A 24272-nucleotide genomic window follows, 5' to 3' on the forward strand; every position below is an offset into this window, starting at 1 on the left:
CAGTCATCGATAGCAGAAGGATCGTCGCGTGCGACTCAAGCTCGTTTACCTTATCGCAGACGGATTAAAAGTACCTGATCCCTAAAATCTTAACTCCACCGCGAATCAGCTCGAAACACCGCGGAATCTATTTCCATCCGCGATAACGCGACGACGACTCCAATTACGAGAGCATCTGGCATAATTACGTCCCATTTAAATTATCGCACTTACCCAGTGGGCAGCGCGCCGGCAAGTGTTATCGGATAGCAGTCGCACGCGGCATTTGTTATGCGTGCGGAAACGGAACGAACTTTACAGTTATGTCCTGCTTTTTCCTAGTAATAGTGCTACGCACACATTAACAGTCTTTCCCTCATCGCGTTACGCTGTAGCGTATGATACGCGACAATTAGCGATAATCGCTTATTATTATGCATCGAGTTGTGAACTTTCCTTATATTTATATTGCTTCGTGCGCCGAGACCCCCTCGAACAGCTGTTGTGTCCACTTTCACGGGCTTTTTCACTATTGCATAACAGTTCGCGGAACACGCGGCGTTTTCTGGAGTAAAATCTTTCTTTTCGGCTTTATAAACATGACTGAGTATACTTTTCATCGTTGTTTGGGAATGGAAAGTCGCAGCAAAAAGTGCTTGAATAAGCTCCGGAACGTTCATTCTTCAAACTTCCGACATTGCCAATCTATATGTAAGAAAACGAACTATTGAATGTAATGCGAGTCTAAAGTCAGCTCAGAAACCAATAAGCGCCAAGAGCAACTAATCGATTCGCCGCATTGCAAAACAAACTTTCGTCCAGAGCGCAAAAAGCAAACAACCATCGCACTCGCGCGTCTCGTAGTAGAGTTTCCATAAAAGCGGAACAATTAATAATAAATCCCTCGCTCTGCGGCGCGAACAACCGTCAAACCGTTCACGATAAATCACGCCCGAGAGACTTTTATACAACAACGGCTTACAGCGGCAACGGCGGCCAAAAAACGAGCAACGAGAGGGAATTCCCCGTCGGCAGCAGTCGCCCACTCGAAAAAATCGAGCATAAATAAACGCGCGCGGATAAATCGGTGCTGGACGTGACTTTGGCCTACGCAGCTCGCGTGTGTATATGTTCATATGCCACGAGAGAGAGAGACGTCGAAAACGAACTCGTGGTCTTCGGCGGTCGTAAAGAGTCGGGTGTAGAGAAGAGGTGAATGGGAGAGTGTAATTTCGGAGAGACGTACAAGCGGTCGGTTGTATTATAGTGTGTACGCGGTGTGACCGAAAGGAAATTAATTATGGATACGTCGGCCGCGTTAAGGTTGACAAATTTTTTTATTGTGCGTCGCGCGTTTTATTTCGTGAGGTTCGAGTTATGGTTTATCGCGTGGGTATCGGTACACGCGAGAATCGGATGTACAATTTTTATGTGCAGTGAAAGAGACGCGGAAAATTCTTTGCAATCCCGTGAATTATTATGCAGAAAAAGAAAAGGATGGAAATGAATATAAAGAAACGGAATGAAGTATACCCATTCAAGATAACTCGTTACGAAATTCAATGCCATCGTAGGCTAACAATCGGCAGAAGAAGCAGAAAAAAGGCATGAACCTCGCACTTAAACTTAGAATTATACACAAACAAAGGCTGTATTTTCGACGGCCATCGCCGAGCGTTGAGTAAACCCTATCCTCCTTTTTCAGCAAGGTCCTTGGACTCTCTCTCTCCCTCTCTCGTTCAGGCTCCATCTCGTCACAGCATCAAGCTCCTAATAAATAGCCCGTCAAAAATCAAAGCCAAGCTCTCTCTCTCTCTCTCTCTCTCTCTCTCTCTCTCTCTCTCTCTCTCTCTATCCATATAACCCCTAATCTACAAGCCAGAGCTTCCCTCCCATACACGCGCAGCGATGCCTCGTCTCTTTCATCGGCCTCAATTATACGCACACGACTATTTATTGGGGGACGTCGTCGCCAGCAGCCGTAACCTACACTACACAGACACAGAGTGCTTTACGCGCTACACACAGCGCAGAACTGCTACTGCTCTCTTTCCGCGAGACCGAGAGCTAGGAATCGTGACCGTGAAATCACGCACATGTGTGCGTGGAAGATACGCTCGCTTACGTAAACGCGAGAGAGTTTTTTTCTGTTGTGTATATATAGGAAGGAAGTGTGCGCGCGTGTGCGGGATGGGATGGATTTTTTTTTTGGGAGATTTGCGAGTTCCTCGCGAAAGGGGAATCGATTTTGCGGGTGGATATCGAGAGCTTTTGAAGCTCGACTGTGTGTATAGTCTAGGTTGTATACGTGTATTTATAGAGCGAATATCTTGCACAGGAATGCAGGGGCTAACGGTTCGTAGATTCGCAGATGCTCAGTGTCTACCGTGACGTGTATCGACTGTACAGTAGTCTAATACGGCTCATGCGAGAGTAGGCGGATATTCGTTGGAGCGAAAAGTTTCTTTCAGAAGTAGAGTTCTCTCTCTCTCTCTCTCTCTCTCTCTCTCTCTCTCTCTGCGGAGCGCGGAAAATCGTTGCGATATTATTATTTCTGCGCGTACATTTTTTCCAACAGTCCCGTTGTGTTTTAGTAAGCAAATTGGTCATGAAATAAAGAATTGCCAGTTTTTATTTCCGCTACTCTTTTTGATGTATGTATGCACACTGGACTAAATTGGGAGATTGTTGTAAACTCGAGTCACTGCGGGTGGAGGGAAAACTTTTAATTTGCAAATTTTCACGTCGATTTTATACACTAGCCGATCGCTAATTCGAAGTGAAAATTCCGACGGGTTTACGAGGACGCGGATAAAGCTATTTAGCGGAAATATTTAGAACAGCTATCGCTTTCCTAATAACTCATTAACGGCTCGGAGGAATGTCTCCGGTGCGCTTGTTGCGCTATACTGTCAAATGCCACAAAGGAATGCCGGACGTTTAATTTTTTCCCACCGTGAACGTTAAACCTGCGAAAATACAGCCTCTCAATTTACTAGTCGTACTCCACATATTATTTAACAAACGAAATCGTAAAAACGAACGTTTCGCCCCTGACTTGTTGTGCAACGCGCGCGAAGTTTAAAAACGAGTTTTCGCTGAATATTATAAAGTTGGGTGGATTTCAGCTTTTAATTGCCGACTTTTTCGATTCGATCTTTCATACATACGCGTATGTATACTCAAGTGCTTAATGCACCTGGCCATCGATTTTTGCGCGACGAGATATTATACACAGCGCGGTCGTTAAAATTTCTGGTTTCCCGCGCGCGTATAAGGTTCAAGGTAAAGCGCACTGCGGCTCTTTACGCGTTTTTATCGTTGGCTTTAAATATCATATTATTTTATTTCCACGTAGATCGGTACAGCCTGAAGTCAATGCTACGATAACTCGCCATGATTTACGTTTTACAGTGCGGAAATTGCTCGACGTTTTCGATTAACTTGAAAGAAATATAATAACCACGTATTATAGGAAGTGCTTTTCTATAAAACTCTGCGTGTCACGTCGAATTCGTAACGATCTCGCAATGACTCACGCATCCCGCGCAGATAGCAGTGATATACCTTGAGCATTCCTCGCCTTACAACTTCTCCAAAGCGCACACTCGACACATGTGTGAATCCTCGCCAACACCACAGAGTGACAATTAGAACACAAAAACTTACACTGTACAATATATCCAATATATTTCCACGATCCGGACGACTATCACACAGCGAGTCGCAAAAATCGATGAACAACTGCAGCGCAACTGGGTTAACAAACCGTCGAGGGGCGATTTCAATCGCTTACTCGCTCAAATTCAAATGCCGCAGAAGCGACACGCGCGAACTGCTCTCCGCGCGGCTATCCGGACGCGAATGCGAACTCGGCGCGTGTTCCGGGAGCGCGAGTATACACACAGTGATGCGATGTGCACGAGAGGGGGAAACGTACGGAGAACGTCACGAGGTCGAACTCTGCTCTTCGTTATATGGTGAGTTCTTGTGTGTTTTGTGCGCTTTGTGACCCGTGTGTGCATATATTTTTTTTATAACGAGGTTGATCGAGAGATGACCGCTTTTTAGTTTTGCGTGCGCTAAAAGTGTATGGACTGCGGATGAAGAATTGTTTTTCTTTCTTGTCGGAGGTATGCAGTTCGTTATCTCTGGAGACACGCGAGCGCTTTTGGTGCACATTTTCTGGGTATCGAGTGCGCTGATATATACGTTTAATTGGGAATTTTCAGATTGTTGCGGTTTTTTTTACCTCAAGCAGCTGGCGCACGCAATTGAATAAAATTAAGTGAGGCCGTTAAGTGGTCCTTACCTGAAACAAAAAGAGAACGGTATATGATTAAAAACAAGTATACGTTATTGCGAGCATAATATTTTTAAAAGAAATGAAGTATGGATATTGTTTCCGAGAACAGGTAAACTCATCGAGAATCGTATTTTCTTCATTACTCAATATTTCATGCACAGATGCACACGAGTGTTATCGCCATATTTTTTCAAACTTAAAACCCGATAACGATTCCCAAACAAAGCTGCAGCGAGACGCCACGAGAAAAACTATGCAATATGCAATTCAGACACAGCCGCGGCGGCGAAGATAGAGCACATAATATCGCCGCGGCAATATTTACGGAAAAATCACGATTGTCAAGCATCGCAGTCGCAAAGATAAACTACTGTGTGAATCACCGAGTCTAGCCCACTTTCCTAGTAGAAACAAAGGAAAAAAATACCAAACTCCTGACATTGAAGTCAGCTCCTTGTAGAAAGGCACCACACACATGCACACGCATCATGTACATAATCGTTACGCAAAACGGCACCGATTGCATCAGTCTCTCGCGCGCAATCCAAGAAAGAAGCGAAGAAGCTACGACAAAAAGCGCCTGCGAATTCGTCCACACAATCGCGTTCAGAGAGAGAGAGAGAGAGAGAGAGAGAGAGAGAGAGAGAGAGAGAGAGAGAGAGAGAGAGAGAGAGAGAGAGAGAGCGAGAGAGAGAGAGAGAGATAGAGAGAGAGAGAGAGAGAGATAGAGAGAGAGAGATAGAGAGAGAGAGAGAGAGAGAGAGAGAGAGAGAGAGAGAGGAACGATTAAAATTGCAGCCATGCGCGCATGCGAGAGAGGACGTAAGCGCATCGAACAGCTGCGTCACATCCTCGCGTATAGTGGCATAGCTCTTTTTATAAACGCCGTGATCCGTCTGCTGCTAAACGCGCGCTACTCCTTTCCCGCGAGTGTGAGATAAAGCGGCGAGTTTTCTTTGGACTTTGGCGGCTCTCGCGCGAGCCGGTTGTTCTTTTATTGCGGCTGATTGTACGTTGTTAGTACAGCCGTATACAGAGTATAGGTCGAGACTGACCTCCTTTTCCAAGGGATTTGCATTCGAGTACGCTGCTAAAAATAGGCTGTACAGACGCCTGCGTGTAATTAATTTAAATGAGAGTGGTGAATTTTTAATCGCTCTAATTTTAGCTGGCAGCGCGTGTCTCGGGCTTTGTGCTATAGAACTGCGAAAACCTCGAAGTAAAAGACAAAAGGACCGCTCGATGAGATCGTAAACGATGTAAATGACCAAATTCAGCGTATTACCGAGTTTCCTTATATTCCGACTTCATTATCCCCGTAGTGCAACCGCAGACACGATCGTACACCGCGAAAGATCTTTATTCTCTCTCCGCCCTTCGCAAAAACCGCAGCCTCCTCAGTACAGCCATCGCGAGAGCGAAGAGCCGAAAGAAAGCAAAACTCGAATGCTAAAGAGCCGCGCCGGCAGTCTGGAAACTATTACATTCGAGAGAGCTGACATAAAAAAAGCGTCGGCTGACCGAAAACGCGAGAAAAAACACAGGCACTGCACCGATGTGCGACGCTTTTTTTTCCTTTTAGGTGCAGGAAATGCGCGGAGAGAGAGAGAGAGTCGCTCGTAAATCAGCTCTGCGACTTCCAGGGAACAGTGCGTCGAAAAGCGAGAGCCTGTAGACGCCAATCGACACCGATGCACTCGAGTGCCGATGCGGATAAATCAGGGAAAGAGAGGAACGGCCTGATGGACTGTACATGGGTGGAGAAGGGACTGGAAATGCGCGAGTCGTGGGTGGCGAGATGAGAAGAGGGAAATCGGAGAGGAGTCTGATGGGAATGCATTGAGAGCTGCTATGTGAAGTGTTGCCGATTGATAATCTTTCTGGGCTGACTCTCTTTTCGGTTGTTCTAGAAAAATATCGGAGCAAAAAAAAAACAATGCGCGTTAACAATCGGCTACAGTTCATACAACCGCGTTGTCGTTGCTGCAACTGACGCGGAGATCGTCCGGTTGCTGTAATATATAATACTATCCGCAGTCGTGGAAGCGATACATCTCGCGCACAGCCGCAAAAATACGTCGAAGACTTTCACTGCAGCAGCAATGCACAACAGTCTGCGTATCATACACGGGATAGAACGGAGCTCGTAATCCGACGATCTGCCTTAATGGAGAGTCTCTCTCGTGTGTGTGTGTGTGTGTGCGTGTGTGTGTGCAGTATGTACGTGCAGCGCTGCAGACACGTTTCGATGCATCTTCGTGCGATGCACCTTGCGGGAAAGAGAGAGAACGTTCGCTTCGGTTATTGCAGTGAGTATCTCAGTGTATTGTATACGTTGTACTGGATGGTATTTCATTTTTGCGGCTAGCAGAGCATTTCCTCGCTATTAGTGGTACGTCCTTCTTACAACGTTGCGTATAAGGCAGTGGGATTGGGCAGTTGAATTAGATGTGTCACTCTTGGATGGAAAAGAAATATTTTGAGATAATTATTTAATTCATATTTTTTTTTGTGAAAAATTGACAAAAGATACTCCCGTTTACGTCAACTGAGTATCGCCCATAAAACCAGACTAAAATCACTTGATCCAAAACCACAAAACCAGCAAAAAACAACTTTTCTCGAGTCCTCGCTCTTTTCCCTACGATACACTACAGCTAATAGCCTCCATAACCCACACCTCTCAATCCTCCGAAAAAAAACCAGCTCACTTTAAATATTTGCTCGTCGATTTTCCATTCCATCACCCCTCCGTTTCCTCCTTCTCTCTATTCCGAAATAAAAAACCCTCTAGACTCGCGCGCGATAAAATTCATTTTTACGAGCTAGTCTATACTCTCTCACTCGCGCACGCGCCGCTATTAAGAGGTTTTTTTTTCGGGCGAGACGCTGCTTTCTCCCGATTGACAAACAGCGCCGGAGATTGCCTCCTTTTGTCGCGCCTCTGCGTATCGTGCTGTCACGGATCTTTTGGATAAAAAGCGTCGCGACGCCACACGAATAAAGAGATCCGTGCGCAGCGGCTTGTATAAACGTCTCCGGGGATTCGGTTGCTGGGACCCCGTTGACGGCGCTAATCGTTACCTTCGTAGCACTTGTGAATCTCTGTACGCTTTTTTTAAGAAGCAAGCGGGGAAAACATTGCGACTTGTTGACGAGAGTTTGAGGCTTTTCGAGAATTTATGCGGGGAAGATCGTGTATATGGACGTGAATTCGAATGAAAAACGAAGTTTTGGCGAATTTATGGCCTTTGTTTGCATGTTTGCACTGGAATGTGGGAAAAATCGAATGTAAAAATTTGATTTCACTTGCGGGGAAAGTAATAATCCAAAGGTTGTGATTTCTACAGCTATTAATATATATATTATATTCTACGATATAAAAGATAGCGAAAATCAATACCATCCTCAAGATTTATGTAGGTTATTAGTTAGAATCGAAGTTGCCGTAATGTATGCCGTTCGCCCGATGCAATCAATTCGTTCCTGACATCTATGACAGTTCTCGGGCTTTTAATACTTTTGACGGTAAACAGGATTCCCAAAGTAGAAGTGACACCGACATTGACACGATTCCATTAGAATCAGCGTAATTTGCATCTTATTCAATTCACTTCGATTCACTATGTGCATCAAAGCCAAACAGCTATAATAAACTCGTTAGATACAGTATACGCACCAGCTAAAAATAATAATACAGCACTCAATCACGGAATAACCAGCTTCCCATGTATGTATACAAAAAGCCGAACAAATTGCTCACAAACCATAAAAATGAAATGCAGTTGCCGTAAGACACTCCATAAGGAAATCAATTCCATCATTCCTCAACCTATGCTTCGCTTCGTATATAATCGCATTCTTCCACGCAAAAATGTAAAAGTTATATATTCATACACTTATACACGCTCGTTAGCCGCATGAGCGCGAGAGGGAACATATTGTTAAAACAAGCGACGATCGTTAATGGCGAAAAACCGTTTGCGGTGTGTCTGATGCACGCGACTTTCTAAAACCGGCCTAACGAGTAGCCTACGTGCGCACGAGCGCCGCATATTATCTTCCCGCCGCCGTCGCTGCTCATTTCCGTGTATTCGTCTGCATGGAAATCTTCTTGCAAGAGGAATATTTAATCGCGTGCGGCGGATAGTCTTTCAATAGCGCGAAATTTAAAAATAAAAGGGAGCGCGACCCTTTTCTCATACCGAGATGAACGATGACCTTGAGAGCTGATGGTTTGCATTACGGGTGTGTGTCAAAGAGCAGCGCTTTGTACAGAACTGTTACTTACGCTTCGTTATTTATTGGAGGGTATGCAGCTGTGGTGTTATTTATATTGGATGATCTTGCAAAATGAGGCGCGGTGAGGTGATATTGATGGGGGAGTGGTTCGATAATTTTAGATTCGACTTTTTTCTTGTATACTTATACTCTCTCTCGTTCGTGACATGAATTGATACAAATTGAAGGTTAATTTGTGGTTATGATATTTTATAATTATAGCCACGATGTCGCTGCATAGGAAATCTCAGAAGAGCGATTGTAATTAATAAAAATTATAGAAATGCAGATAAGTACTATAGGTCTGTTTTTTGCAAGTCGGATTTATCAATTATTTAATGATATCTTATCGATATTTGTCATTTGTACGTTTTACGATATCAATGCATCAATGCACTTAATTAAAGATATGTGGCGGAAGATAAAAATTGTGATTTAATAACCGTTGTAAAATCAATCGATCAGTATTTTTACCTCGGTTAAAATGTCTAACCGGAATGCAATCATATAGATTCAGTTGCTGCAGTTATAGCATGAGCGACCTAAGGGTAGAGCGCAAGCTCAACAAAAGGCAGTTGCGCGTCTTGAAGTGATGAGAGAAAGATATTTTCTATAATATAAGTGCCTATGCGCCACCTATCTTCGCTAGCCAGGAACTATTAGAGAGTCGGAAAGGCCATAACCATACAACTTATAATTGTAACAAATCTATATACTCAGTATATGAAATAAAATGAACAGGTATAACATCAAAATTTAATACAAACACAGCCAAAAGATTCTCGTCACCTCGCTAAATCAGCAGCAGATATCACGCTTCCGAGTCAATCAACTCCATACACGTCCCACACCAGAAAAACATCTCCACGCGCGATTTTCTCGCGCCAAGTCAGCCGATTTAATTGCTCCGCTTAGCTCCGCACGATCCTCTCCGCTCTTATTTTCTCTAGAAAGTGAATCGGATGGGCGAGATTTGCGCGCGCGGCTCGAATCAGGAAAAGCGAGGGCTGCGCTTTATAATAGCCGTCAGTCGTCGCGACTTCGTATATTTAGAAGCTTCGCTTAGACCGACACACGAAACGGCGACTGTACAGTCGTGTAAATGCAACCGAGTAATGAAGAGAGTAATTAGCATGCGAGAGGTCGGCGGTAAATAAAGCAAAGGCGGAGCCGTGAGTTATACATAGCAGCGTGTTCTCCTTCGTGCGCGAGTTTGGAAAATAGCGTTGCGCTGCACGAAGGCGATTTCGTTTCAATCGAAGCGGGGCATTTACGTAACTGGCTTCTTTTTTTCGCATTGTATACCTATACGGAGGTGTGGGGGAAGGTGATTTGCGTTTTATGGAAGCGTTGCATGGTGTGTACTGCAGGTCGTGAGAGAAAAAAATTTTTTACAACGTTGGGCTGTAGTAGTAGTAAGTTGGGATCGTAATTGCGGTGTAATTGAAGTCAATATATAGAAATTTTATACGTAATAACTCGTTGCATCAAAGTGTGACGTAAAGTTATATTATGAGGTCGAATGCCTCGTTTTATCGCTGATAGTGAGCTACGATGATACTTGTGGCGCGTGGAGTATGTAATTTAAAGGTTGATATTATTATTAAAACGGCTTGTCTCCGTTATAGCTATAATAATCAATCGCACGTTACGCCACGTGCGCTGTAAATAGTTGTGCATTGAGCCGACTTTAGCTAGTTTAGCAATTTCTTGACTAATGTTCGATAATTACACGCGTCTACTAATACGAAGAAATTCCATCGCGTATTTGATTACATTGTCAAGTAAAATCCACACACCCATGTCAACGAAATAAATGCTCCTATACAGTCTACATCTACATCAGCCCGAATTAGTCGTCAATAACGATTCCATCGATCTACCCGTATAGCAAGCATACCTTATACGAAACGTGAAAGTCGCCGACTTTACAGTTGTCCCTTATCGCCCTAATAGATAGTCTGAACTCTACTTCAAAAACGCACGTTTTTTCGAACGTAAATCGGTCTCACGATAAAATCGAGCTACACCACACCGATAAATCCTCGTTTCGCAACGGCCCACCCGCCCGTGTAATAAAACGCCTCTCGCCTCAGCGTCAAACTGCCTGCAACAGCCGTGTTAATTCAAAACAGCCATATTCCCATGTCATCATCGTCAAATCCGCGCTTTATTAACATCCATAGTCTGATGGCACACGCTGCAACCGACTGACTTCGCAGAAGCTCGACGAATTTTAGTCTCGCGATGCCAGAACCGTCGCGGCGGTTTATTGCGTTATCGCGCGCAAGGAAAGCGAAATCCCGAGGGTATACGCGCTACGCGACGTTTCTTCCGTTTGGCTGATCGATTTGCGGCTGTCGCGGTTTTTTTCCTCAGTCGCGGGTGTGTAGTGGCTTTTTTTCATTGGGAGACGTCTTGGGATATTCGATTTGATGAATTGATCGAGTTTGGCCGTGTTTACGTTTAGTTGACGCGAGGCTCGTTGAGGAATGTTAGTTCTGGGAAGAGAGGTAAGTTTTATGGAAAGGAGTTTGGAATTGATAGTTTTTGGAATGATCGCCTGTCGTTGTAAATCGAGAATATTGGCAGTAACGTCAAACTTGATGGTACACAAAGAAGTTTTAAAGTTTTGAGAAAGTTCGAAGCCGAGTGAGAAGTTAGTTTCTCATTTGGACTCTTAGAGGCAGTGGCAGTTTGTTATTTTTTTCTCGATTAAACAGGCTAAATGCCGTTAATTTAAATTCGACTTTATCGTACAAATAATCAGAATTAAAAATCCAACTCGAGTTAATACAGACACAAACCCCGACATCATCCTCGCACAATACAAAAAAAAAACGTCCAGCTTAAATAGCGACAGTCTCATCTCCATCCAGATGCATAAAACGGCTAGTATCAAAAGACGACTGCTATTGAATCGCCATTCATCCCCGCGGGAAAAACAGTCGACGCATTGAAGTCTCGCTCGTGCGGCAATTAACGCGCAGCCCTGAGACTTGCGCGTATACACATCCGCGTCGTCGCGCAATCACATCTCGCGAGTCCACTTGAAAGTCAAGGACGAGGGGAAAGTCTCCGCGCGTAATTAGGTCTTTTTGCCGTTTCTATGTGCGGACGTCGACGTCCGCGTCTATACTGTAAGATATCTGTACTGTGCGAAAGGAGCTGAGACACGGGACTACTGCGCGCCGTTGAATTGTGTTTCTATGCGTCTTTATACACAGGGAGAGAATTGCACAATAAGACGCAAGTCGACAGGCGGCTATGCTGACGAGAAGAGTGGAAGATTCGCTATCTGTGATGCAGGAGAATCGCTGCTAAGGATTTCTTATGGAGGATTTATTTTGCTATTTAACGGTGGGCGTTGACAGTGTTTCTTTTTAATGTTGAATCGTAATGTATCAATTTTATTTATTAAGTAAAAATTTAATTCAAGTGTGAAAATTTTTAATTTTGGCCCTTACGTTTCCAATAAGTTTTTCCAAAACCAATAGCTAAATTATTCATCGAATTAATTTCATTTTCCCTCATAAAAATTTTGAAATCCTACAAAAACCATCAACAGTACACTCACTACAATTTTTATATCTACCCACGAGCAACTCATGTATACGTAACTGTTCTCCCATTTTTTTCTTAAACAGTGGGTTCCGTTTAACAAATTATTAACATTCGCACAGCGAAAACATTTAGAACAGGAGTATTAGAAAAATGACGATAATTACAGAATACGGGCTCGTTAGAATATAGTGGCTACTTATGCATGCATGCACACAATGCAGGCAGAGGATAGACGGCGGAGTCAGTAGCGGTGTCTGTTTACCTGAATCGTGATTTGTGTAAGAAAATAATTACCAGCTCTAATCACCTGGTGCCGTAAACTGCACAAGGTCTCCGCTGTGTTTGACAAAAAATTGACACCAAACCGTAAACTTTTCCCCTCGATAAAACAACATTGCCCTGAGATGCGAAAATAAACCATAGGTACTATAATACGTATAGAACCTGCAAACAAAGTAATTAAGCAAGCGCGTCCTCGCCGTATTGTAGAACCCCGACTCCCTGAATTTACGACACAGTTCCTTATCCACGATTTCTTTTGTCTCTCTCTAGCGCAGCAGCTCTATACATGCATCCCAGCAACAACAGCAGCTCAGCGAGAAGAATAAAACTTCACTTGACCCGCATGTCTGCGCGCCAAAGCCTCCCATTAATTACCCCCTGTCTTCCCCGCATCAACCAAAACTAGATTCTCTCGACTCGCGCTCGCGCGCGTATAAACAAAGGCGCCAACGTATAGTGTTACACGAAAGGAAAATCCGCGCGATCGCAGAACACCAACACATAGGGGGCCTTATAAATCCGCACACAACGCTATGTATACTGGAGAAAAAAGTTGCGGGGAGTCCATAGAGTGGAGTATAGTCGCGAGTATACGCGTAGGCACTAATTAGAAGTGCAAGACCGGGTGTAATTTAGTGTGTGCGCGAGCAAACGAAAAGAGTATACGTATGTGTGGGTATATGTAGTAGCTCGTCGGCTCACTCACGGTTCGCACGGTCCGCACAATGAATTATGCGAGTAGGAATTGCAGCCCGCAGCACGTTTCTCTCTCTCTCTCTCTCTCTCTCTCTCTCTCTCTCTCATGTGTGCAGTGGAAAATGCTTCCCCTCTCGCAAAGTTTTGCCCGCGTTTATGCGCTGCTCTGTGTGCTATTGACGATGATGCGGAGGGAAAATTGTTTTGCCGATGCGCCGTGTGAAGTTTCGTTATGTGTATTCTGTATGAAAGAAGCCGAGATGAGAGAATTTTTCAAAGTTTTGTGAATTGTGAATCGAAGAGCGACGCTGAATGAGATTAATTGTCGACAATGATCTGAAGGAAGCACATTGAGAGTATGAATCGATGAGAAATCAGAGTCTCTGGAGCAGAAAGACCTCTTTTACAGAAGCGAACAGTAATCATTGATTAGTAATGGACCTCAACGAGCCGATAGTGCGTAGACTATAATAGCTCTCATTCATCTATTTACAGCCGCGCGAGCGATAAAGTTTTATGAAGACGTAAAATTTTTACTTCGCAGTCTGTACAGCGGGACGCATGACGCATTGGAAACGATTCGCGCATAATCGGGCGACAATTGAGCACTATGGGAAAACCTCCTTTTTTGCCTTGGGGGTTATCCCGCGGACTACGAGGTATTAGGGGTTATCCCGAGTAAACAAAAGTATTTCTACTCAAGTCAGAGAACATCCCACAAACATAAAAAATTCAAAAACCGTCACAATCAAACCAACTCAAAGCACCGTAATCCACCAATCCGTCACGACATCCCCATCAGAGCATAGCTTCAAACGGGGCACCAAAGAGACGAAGCTTCAGAAAAATCACAAAAGAGCCGAAAGTTGCCACCCCCTCATTAAGCCCGACAAAAGCGGGAGGCGCGAATCTCGTCGTCGCGCGCTATCAATAATCCGTCTCGACCTCTTCCCTCTCTCTCTCTCTCTTTCTCTCTTGCTCTGCGATGGCCGTTTTCCGCGAGGGCTTTAATTGCCGAGCTCGACGTGCTCGAGAGCTCGTCTTGGCTCTGATGGGAGGAGAAACGGTGCGCGAGTCAAGCGAGTTGATTCTCTCTCGCGAGCTTCCGAATCGGGCTCGGAGACGACGTATAGAGGCTCCGATGTGTGCAGCGCGCCGCACAGAAGGAGAAGAAGTTTGCGAGATTCTTTGGCGACGACGACGCCGAGTTTTTTATTGTCCGTGGCGCGCAGTGCGTTGAACTTGATTTGCTGTGTAGGTAAGCTCGGGTGAGTGGGTTACTGAAACAATTTTTTAGTGATGGGGTTTTTGCGGTCGGTATAAGAGTTGATACAAATATAGAGCCACGTATTATTTTTAAACTTTATAAGTAGTTCGATTCGATTTCTTCCATTTATTGGAAGTTTTCTGCACACAAGACTAATTCAACGTAAAGCGTTCTCCATCCCATTAATCCATGTCAATCAGGATATTAATACGAAACGATATATACGAATGGGAACGAAGGGAAGAGCGCACGGTATATAGATAAAATATGAATATTCAATTTGCGGCAAACGGCCGAGAGCTCGGCGGTATTATCAATACTCTAGATCTGCGCCATTAAAAATGATGGATCAATGGAATGAACCGCATCCGCCTCTCGCGTGCCGCGCGAATTTCCGCGCGACTTTTCCGATTTCACGAAATCCCCCACTTATATGTAAAATATTCAACGATCGCTGTATCCAAACATCGATAAATAAACGGAGAAAGTCCGCGGATTAAAAGAGATAAACTAAATACGCGCCGTAAGTAGGTAATACGGAGTCTCGATTCAAAATTGTTCCACGAATAATATATACTAGCATCGGCAGCAGAAGATTAAAAATTAAAAAATCCTTAATGAGCTCGGTCTCTTTTCACACACACTGCACTCTATATAACTGTTTCATTCCAATGCAAGATTATCGGCTCGCGCACGCAATATCCAGGAGCTTTTTTTTTGCGCGGGAAAATTAAAATTTCAAATTTACCGCCGTTGGCCAATACACATCTCCCGCTCATAATATACGAGTAAATTATTATTTTCGCGCGCGACATAACGAAATACAAACAGCAAACTCTTCTTAAAAACAAACGGCATCCCGCGCAAGCCTGTCGTCTCATTCCCCGCTTGCGCGCGCTTGCTGCACCCATAATTCATCGCATCCCAAGCGTGCACTCCTCGTCGTCTTCTCTCGGCGAACCGTATCGCGCGCGAACGACTCGTGCCGCCGCGCACTGACCCATAAATACATATATATACACACGTACGTCCAGCCCATCCATCGGCGACGACATGCCGAGTGTAGGTATGTAGCGGGTAGAATCTGTAACGTCGAACGGTATAAACACCGTCGTCGCGAGTCAGGCCAATCCGAATACATTTTCTTTCCCTGGACTCGCTCTCCGCATAGCAGAGTTCAGTGTATGAAAGACTGCAGTCTGAGTAACACACATACCCAGATTCATGAGAGCAAGAGACCGACCGCAGCTGCTCCGGCAGTTGTTTGCACACAGAATATTTCGCATGGATTTTTGGAGGACCACGTGCTGCTAGTGCTATATACACGCGATGTATGTGTAAAACAGCTGCTGCTGTTCGACACGTGCAGGCACGCGTGGGTGTGTAATTTTTGGGTTAAATTTAGGCGACTTTTGCCTGCGAGTAATGAAGTAGTCGCACTCGTGCTTAATTGCGCTTTGGACGTCGAAACAAGGAACGATCAAATCGTATACAAAACAGAGATTCGATTCAGCAGTAGTAGCAGCTTCCGACATGACAACTAATACTCCTTCAGTGTATAAGAAAGTCATTTCTGCATTGCGCCGCGTGTCGCAACGCGAAAGTGATTTACGCGCGTAAAACGCGAGGGCGAGTTGAGAGCGGGCTGATTTATTCCCGAGGCCATGCAAATCCTTTGGCTATATTACTGCACCTATAGACGTTTTCGTTTATTTTTCGTCCGCTATATGCGACTGGTCACACATAATGTGCGTGGAAGGAAGCAACATACCTACATAATGTACCTCAGCTTGATTAATTATTGGCGCGTTGAGCTTTTGAGGTGCATAATATGACGAGGTGCGCGACGCGCGTACACGCGACACTTTGAGTTATTTCGTATTAATTTGCGCAATGATATCGTAGCGAGGGATTTTTTGCGCCGGGTTTACGTAATTCGCGGTGTGGTGCGATCGCTGGTGATAGAATCAACAGGTATGCGCGCACGTAGTGATTTATTATTCGGTCGCGCACGAACGCGACGTTCGTCGATATTTTCTTTATCTAATTGGGCTACTACGTTACGCCGCTGATGTGATCTCTGTGTCGTCATTAAGTTTTATCGTTGTGTAATAACGAGTTCTGATAGATAACATTTTAAATCATTGAACACGTTCATACATATAATCGATTAATTTCGCCAACAATTACTACCCGCATCTGACTTTAAAATCAGATTGCGTTTGTATTGTATAATTTCATTCCACGTGTCCATTGTCACTCCCGCAAACTTTCGTCAGAGTCCGACGCGGCTATTTCTAGCAAAAAGGAATACTAATAGAAGTTGCTATGAATCATTGCTCTCGCTGAATTGTCTAAATTTAGAAATTATTCAACCGCGCAATTATCGAATTCAAACTATAAAGCACAAAGTCTTGCACGAGCACTTAAATATCGCAAAAAATAACTATTCCCACTCACTCCACAGCAATCGAAAAGAATTCCGTACCTCAGCCAGTATACTTATATCGCGCTGCGTCGAACGAGAAAAATCGGGAAGTCCCGGGAGCCACAGCAGCAGCAGTACTTGCTTGCCGATCGAGCGCTGCAGCGCAGATATATTGGAATGCGGACTTTATATTATACAGGTATCGACTGGCTTTGCAAGGTGTCGCGTTGATGAACTTGTCCTCCCGTACTGTACGTGTGAATGTATAGTCGGCTGACGTGGAAAAAAGACGAAAAAAATAACACGTCGTTTCGATAACACTATTCACTGTACTCGGGATTACTCGATTCGTATCACGTCACTACGATTACGCTCATTGAATCTCTTTTTTTTCTAGAACTACTTCTATTCAATTTCAAGATTACATCAACGGTACATTCGTACAATCTTTGCAATAGATAAGCCAGTTATGCAAATGCGCGTAATCTTGCATGCAACGATTCCTTGTTTCGGCTTTGAAAAATTCCAAAACACAGTCTCTCACTTCCTCGTCAAAGTCGCTCTGTAACGAAGAAACGCGAGATCGTCGCTCGTATACGTGTATTCTGACGCCTGAACATTCTCGATAACAAGGAAAGATGCACAGGTGTTAATTCTCGCGTTTCCTCGTCCCAAACAACACGAAAAAAACTGTCTCTCTAAAGAAAAATCAATTCTCCAAAATTACCTATTATCGACAAATCCGAAGGAAATTCACTCGCGACGGAGAAAAATCCAGCGCAAAATATCCACGTTTCACAGACGCAGCGCAAAGTGTTGGCGGTACGGCAGTAAACAACAGACTGGAGTCTGTCGGCGTAGCTGCGCGTATAGCGGCGAGTGTATAGACTATAGCGGCGCGTCGACTCACGGCGGCTCGGCTCTTAAGCCTCGTTCGCAATGGTGCGCTTGTCGTTTATAAGTATTACTGCGCCGGAAATCATCGGCGGCTGCTGCGACGACTCGAGGATTTATTTCCTCTATCGCACATCGGGCGGTTAGAGGTCTGTTTTTCTTTATCGTTGCTGATGATGCGCGAGTTTTTTTTTTATTTGCCCGACGCGTGCGATATATCAAGGTGACTGTCCTCGACTTGGAGAAAGAGAATAGAGCTGATTTTTAATGCTTTCTTCTCGAGGTAATGAGATTTTCTTTTCTTTTTTTGCTTCTGGATAATGCTCATTGTTGATGACTGCTAGATGGAGGGGACATTCTCGGCTGCGTTTTGCTCTGGCTTGTATTGGTTATTGTTATTTATAAATTTCCTAATACCATTCGAACGACTATTTTTAAAAAGCCACCACTTAATCATTAGTACACAGCAGCATCAATTTTAATTTTCCACGCGATCAATCATTACTACACGCAGTAGAGCAACAAGGGCACTAAAACTACGCACATTTCTCACATTTTTCATCTGACCCCTTTTCACATACACCCACTCCCCAACTCTTTCATCAGTCCGCGGAAATGTTTCCCGAATCAGTCGGCCCGCACAGAACATACGGTGTGAATTGTAGGGCCATATGCGCATCTTTACAGAAGTGTGAAGTCCGCCTAAGCCGAAAATCTGCACAAAGAAACACCTTTCCTCTCTCCCACACGTTCCTTTTCTCTCTCTCTCTCTCTCTCTCTCTCTCTCTCTCTCTCTTTCTCTCGCTTCGTGTAGCCTTCTCTCTTGCCTCCGCTCATTCTTTCGATCCAAAACGTCTTGCTTCACGCGCGCTCGCTTTTTTATGCGTCTGATCCTTTTTTACGTTTCTCTTTCGGACGCGTATTCTTCCGTAGCTTTCTTTTTCTCCTCTCAGTTTTTCTCGAATTTTCGGAGGCTGCGTTTAATATAACGCGAATATTCTTATCGAGTTTATCCTCGGTATGCGCGTGAGCATACAAAATATATGCCGATGAATTTTCAAGATTTTCCTTCCCTCTCAGTGAATAGCTGTATTTTCCTCTCCGCGCCTCAATAGACATCCCTTCCTCCATACTATACACATCGCATCCTCCCTTCAAGCCCTCTCATTCCCAGCATCTCTCGTTTCATCCATCTGCGCGTCTTTAAGCGCCGTCGTCACGATGCAAAAACTGCGGCACATGCGGGCGCTGTATGCATGTGTACAGGAGTATACTCGCGAGAGACTCGAGGAAGGTCGAGGTATATTATTTCGGAATATTTTTGTGATATGAAAAATTTTCGATCAAAAAAACCTCAATTTTTCGTCTTTTGTAAAATCCACAGTGTGGAATGCCCCACATACATCCTGATCCCACCTTATACGAGCTACACACGTGCTGTAGCCTGGCGCACACATAATACCCGTACACCTGCGAAGGGATTCCGAAGAAAGCCGGTCTCCGAAATCCGGACCCCAGAGTGCTATGCCATTAGGCGAAAATTTCCAGCCGCCGAAAGAGAGAGGGGCCGTAGTCCCAAGTTAAGCAGCTTCCCGGGGGTATTCCGAGAATCTTGGATGATGCATCGTGTTAGGCTTGGTCCATTTGCGGACGGAGAGAGAGGTTTTCGGCGCTATATAAGAGGAGCTGAGGAAGAGGATGGAGATTGCGATCGATATGCGTTTGCTGTGCAATTATTGAGGTAGCGAAAGATGCTGGGGTTGGATGGTTCAATTTGCTGGTTGATGAACCGGTATATAAAGTGGTGATAGAGGATGTTCTGGCATGCAGATCTGCTGAGGAGTTTTCAAGCTTGAGTCATCCGAGGTTTGGAGAAAGAATTCTGATATTGCACCTTTCGAAACTTGTTTCACACGAGACGAGCGTTAAACTTGTAGCAAAAATGTAATAGAACTCTGCAATAGTCCATCCTAAGGTCAATAAGAGCATTAAATTTTTACGATCCACCCGGTAGCCACATTAATCGCACACACCCGATACGATCCAGCTCCTCCAATCCCAATCAAAATCTGACACCCATCTTCATACCTTTGACCACCTGCAGCCACTGATATAATCTCTCGATCTCGTAATCTCCTTAAAAGACTTCTCTCGTTATTTCTATCTACACGTCACTCGAGTTCGCGCATGAATAGCGGAGACTGTATAAGGATAAAAAGAAATAAACGAGAATAAGAGAGAAGCGCAAAAGAGGAGCTCACCTCGTTGTTGTCGAGCGGCGGTGGCGGTGGCGGCGGTGGCAACGCATCTGCAGCAGCGAGTCTGTTACACTCGGGTTCAGTGCTCGCCTCGGGCTCGTTGCCGCGGCTGGAACTGGTCGAGCGATGATCGCAACCGTCTCTGCTGCGCTGCTGCTGTTGGCGCTGGCGCTGCTTCCTGGGGAACAGAGTATTCGCGTTTCGAATAACAGAATTGGTGTTTGCGATTTTTTTCGGATGATGATGACGAGGTTAAGATGTGGGTAGGTATTGTAAATTATTGAACAAATGAATATCGTACGGAAATTATTCATAAGTAGGTATAGTTAGATTAAGCTAGTAACTTCGACGACTGAACTTAGCTCGTAATTCCCCAACTTGAAACTTCACCCATACAAATCGGCCGATCTATTCCCACAAGAACATTATTATTATAGGTCAAACGATAATACATTAAAACGTCAACGCGGGCCAACAAAAATAAGCCAAATCGATAGGAAACTTACTTGAAAAATTCAGGATCACTGAAGCACTTCTCGAGGCTGTCGGCACGTCTGAGGCTGGTGGGTGTACCGGGCGTCGAGCTGCCGTTGCTCTTGTCCTGCTCCTCGTCGCAACTCGGTCTCCGGAGTTTAGCGGCCAGTAGCACCGACGGCGAAGTTCCACCGTTCGGGAGAACACGAGTCTCGCCTACGTCGCACATACTTGGCGCTGGGAGTTTCGACGCTGCTGTGGGCATTGTGAAGTGGGCAAAGGGGTGAAACAATGATTATGTGAGATGTAATAATATTCTATATCGTTGAGCTTATTTTATACAATATTTGATGTGAATTTCATTTTTTGTGCAGTTTTCTAATTTAGAGAGATTTCTCAGGCTCTGGAATTTTTTAATTTTATTTTTAATATACACGAAGCCGATTGTAACTGTAAAATCTGTAATCATCTGATGAATTATTATTTTATGATAAATGCCATATTTCACAGATGGATACTCTATTTTGTGAAAATTCTGAGTTGATGAATATGGAAAAGCAAACAAAATAGAGAAACTAACTGTGCTTTTTATTTGCGACATTACTGAATCTTCAATTGAAATAGATTTCGAAATCAATATATCTAAGAATCATAATACTAGTTCAAAAAATAAAATTAAAGAAAACCAGAGAAAAATCATTCAGCGAAAAATCTCATCTCTCTCTCTCTCTCTCTCTCTCTCTCTCTCTCTCTATCCGGGCTATAAACACAATAAAACGGTCCATGCCTAGCAAAATTCGGAACAACGAGGAGAGAGCCTATTGCCGTATAGGTAGACAGTGCCTCGAAATTTGGGGCAATTTTCCACGGCTATGAAATTCAACGAGCGCGCGCAGCATCGAATTTTGCATCGAAATTTCCCACGGCTCGTCAAAGTCAAAGCAAAAACAACCATGTACATCTTCCACCACCTATAGGCATATACTCTATATCTCTTTATATAGGGCAGCACAACTCTCAGGTCGAGCCAAAGCCCACGTATACATACAGCGTCAAAGCGACTCGCGCGAAATTGATTTATACGAAAGAATACATTAACCGAGCTGAAAAACCGGGTGAATAGGCCGAGTCGCTGCAGGGCCGTCCCAGACGCAGTTATTGACCGCTCGCGAGAAGTGCAGACAATTTTCCCTTCCTTGACTCAGCGTCGGCTGCTGCTACTGCTGTATTCCGGCAATGCGACTCTGTATACCGCGTAACAATGGCACCGAGAGGAAGAGCTCGGAAGATTAATTTTAAATTGCCGGCTTGTACTTGCAGCGCTGACGGCTTTTTGAGATTAGTCATCGTCGGAGTGCTGCTGTAGTAGCTTTCGTTGCGGACGTTTGCGTTTTAGTGCGCGCGCGGGATAGGGTGTTTCGTAAGCGATTGCCGGATTAAGCTTTTACGCGCTGACGTATTCGTTTATGAATGTTTCGGGGAAATTGTGGTTAACGGATTTTTCAATTAAATATGAATATTTTTTACGCTTACTGCACAGGTTATGAAAAATCGATAATTTTTTACTGCGGATCTAAAAGTCAACAGCGTAATATAACTGAGCGATTCATCCGAAAAAAATTGCACATGCATAGCGCAGTCCAATAACAAAATTCCGCGCTATCAAGCCTCACTCGACCCGTAAAATATTTTATCGCGCTGGTGTAATTCTGCGTTTTGCATTTACAGCTCGTCCGTAAAAGTGAATAAGGCGATGCGGTACGGCAAACCCCCCCCCCCCCACCCTCAGCGCTGGGAAGAAGGTAAAAAAAAGCCGCAGAGCGAAAGGAAATGTGGTCTATTAACCCGCGCGCGGTGTTCTGAGTCACTCCACCCGCGCAGCTGTCCTTGAGAACGAAAAAAAGTGTGCGACCCGCCCGTCGGCGCGTGTTGACGGCTTCGATCTCTCGGCTGCGAAGGAAAAAAAAATTCGTCCTGTCCGACGTACTACCGCCATATTTCACTTTCGCTCGAGCAGCCAACGATAGCGTGATATAGCTCGGATATTAATGAAAATTTCAAGTACGCGGGGAGTCAATTAATTACGATGTCGTCTTCCAGGCCGTCGTCGTGACGCGTGGAATGTTATTTTAGGAACTGTCGTAGGGAGTTTCGCGCTTGTTTACTGGATAGGCATTGTTGCGGGCGTTTGATGGATCGTCCGCTTCGATTGATAGTTTATGATCGGGGATTTGTATATTTTCAAGGGAATTCGTTAGGATTTGACTTTATGGGCATTTTCGAAACGTTATCAGAAATGATTTTCTTCAAGTGATTCTTCAAGTAAGCCGTCAACTTGTAATCCAGCTCATTCACTTACGTCGAGTGAGGCTCGAATTCCCGAACAAATTCAAACTCAGTCGGGCACTAAAAGTAGAATAAACAGAGACTACTTAGAGCTGCGCGAAAATACCAAGTCCACGTGCAGACTGAGCACTCTTCGCTAATACGCACACTCCAGACGCGCAGACACACGCCACACACGGAGCGCAGTAGTATAGCCGTTGTTTTCGTGCAAAAAATCGATAAAGCCATAATCTTCCATTAACCCAATTTCCAGCCTCGGTGAATCACATTGTGTAGCCTCGACTGTGCACACGCACGCGCGGCTTTCAAAAGAAATTAGGGGTATATACATTGAGTCTTTGCAAAATTGCTACTCAGACGCTCTTTGTGCAGCACGAGGCTGCAGCAGTGCAGCGTGTAGGCTTGAGCTCGTCTTTATTGGCTCTTTCGCCAACTCTTTCATTCATAAACTCGGGGTAGTAAACAAAGAGAGACGAAGAGAGAGAGAGAGAAAGAGAGAGAGAGAGAGAGAGAGAGAGAGAGAGAGAGAGAGAGAGAGAGAACAAGAGAGGAAGCGTTATATATACGAATCACGTGCAACGAACCCTAGTAATCAATACGGAAAAAAAGCGCTACGACAAAGAGCAAAGCCTCTATACTCTTATGGTACAGGGAGTGAAAATAAACGGTTTTAGACTTTGAGGTTTCGTTGTGATAGGTCGTGAGCGAATTTAATGTTTTCGATGCGATGCTTTGAATTTAAAAGCTCTTTTTTCTGCGCCGTGTTATGTAATCCGCGAAGGGTCAAGTGCGTTACATGAAACTTTATGTTTCGAATACAAATTTAGTATAGAATTCAGTTACAAACGTTTACAATTGTTGGGACTGATATCAATGTATTATCGTATGCAAATCACAAACTGAATACTCTCTCTCAAAATTATTAAAAATAATTCACCAATGGAACCATATCTTGTCAATTCAATTGTATTTACTCAAACTACTGAAAAGTGATTACAATTCAATACCACATCAATAGTTTCCTATTCTTAAAATTGAACAGTTTCGAAAACAACAATTCAATTCTCCGATCTTATCGACATTCAAATATAGGATCGTCTCCCCCGCAACACAGCAGCAACATCTCAATTTTCAAACTTACGTATTCCAATCCAGTCTGCGCATCAGTCGCCTCTCAGCCCTCCTCATTCCACTCCTCCGTCGCTCGTCATATCCTCGGCTCCAGCACGATCCACAAAAACAACAACAACTAAGAGTCAAAGATAAGCGTTTCTGCTCACAGCCTTCACGCACACGCCGTCTCTCTCGAATATTGGTCTCGGCCGAGCTCGCGCGTCATCGGCGCGAGAGCGTACTACCCCCTGCACATCCGCGTCGCTCGTACACACACGCGCTTCGCGAGTAGGTAGTGCGCTGGCGCAAGCCTCGACTTTCTCTCTCTAAGGATTATACAAGTATACGTATATACACCTATATCAGCTCGGCGCCGGAGCCACA

General features: G+C 44.5%; 1 protein-coding gene across 2 annotated transcripts in view; it reads right to left on the minus strand.

The window, feature by feature from the left end:
• The window catches only part of LOC100118859, a 36088-nt gene extending 11816 nt beyond the window's left edge, over positions 1–24272 (minus strand). The window contains exons 1-3 of one of the 2 annotated variants that reach the window (XM_016988854.3): positions 23917–24227; positions 20462–20681; positions 19959–20133 (exon numbers count right to left, since the gene is read on the minus strand). In XM_016988854.3, the coding sequence (XP_016844343.1) occupies positions 19959–20133; positions 20462–20658 (372 nt within the window). In that variant the 5' untranslated portion in view covers positions 20659–20681; positions 23917–24227. Of the gene's footprint in view, positions 1–19958; positions 20134–20461; positions 20685–23916 lie in introns of both variants that reach the window. The other variant, XM_008213997.4, reaches the window with a different exon arrangement.

This window comes from Nasonia vitripennis, chromosome 1 (genome assembly GCF_009193385.2).
Source record: "Nasonia vitripennis strain AsymCx chromosome 1, Nvit_psr_1.1, whole genome shotgun sequence".
NCBI classification, from domain to species: Eukaryota; Metazoa; Arthropoda; class Insecta; order Hymenoptera; family Pteromalidae; genus Nasonia; species Nasonia vitripennis.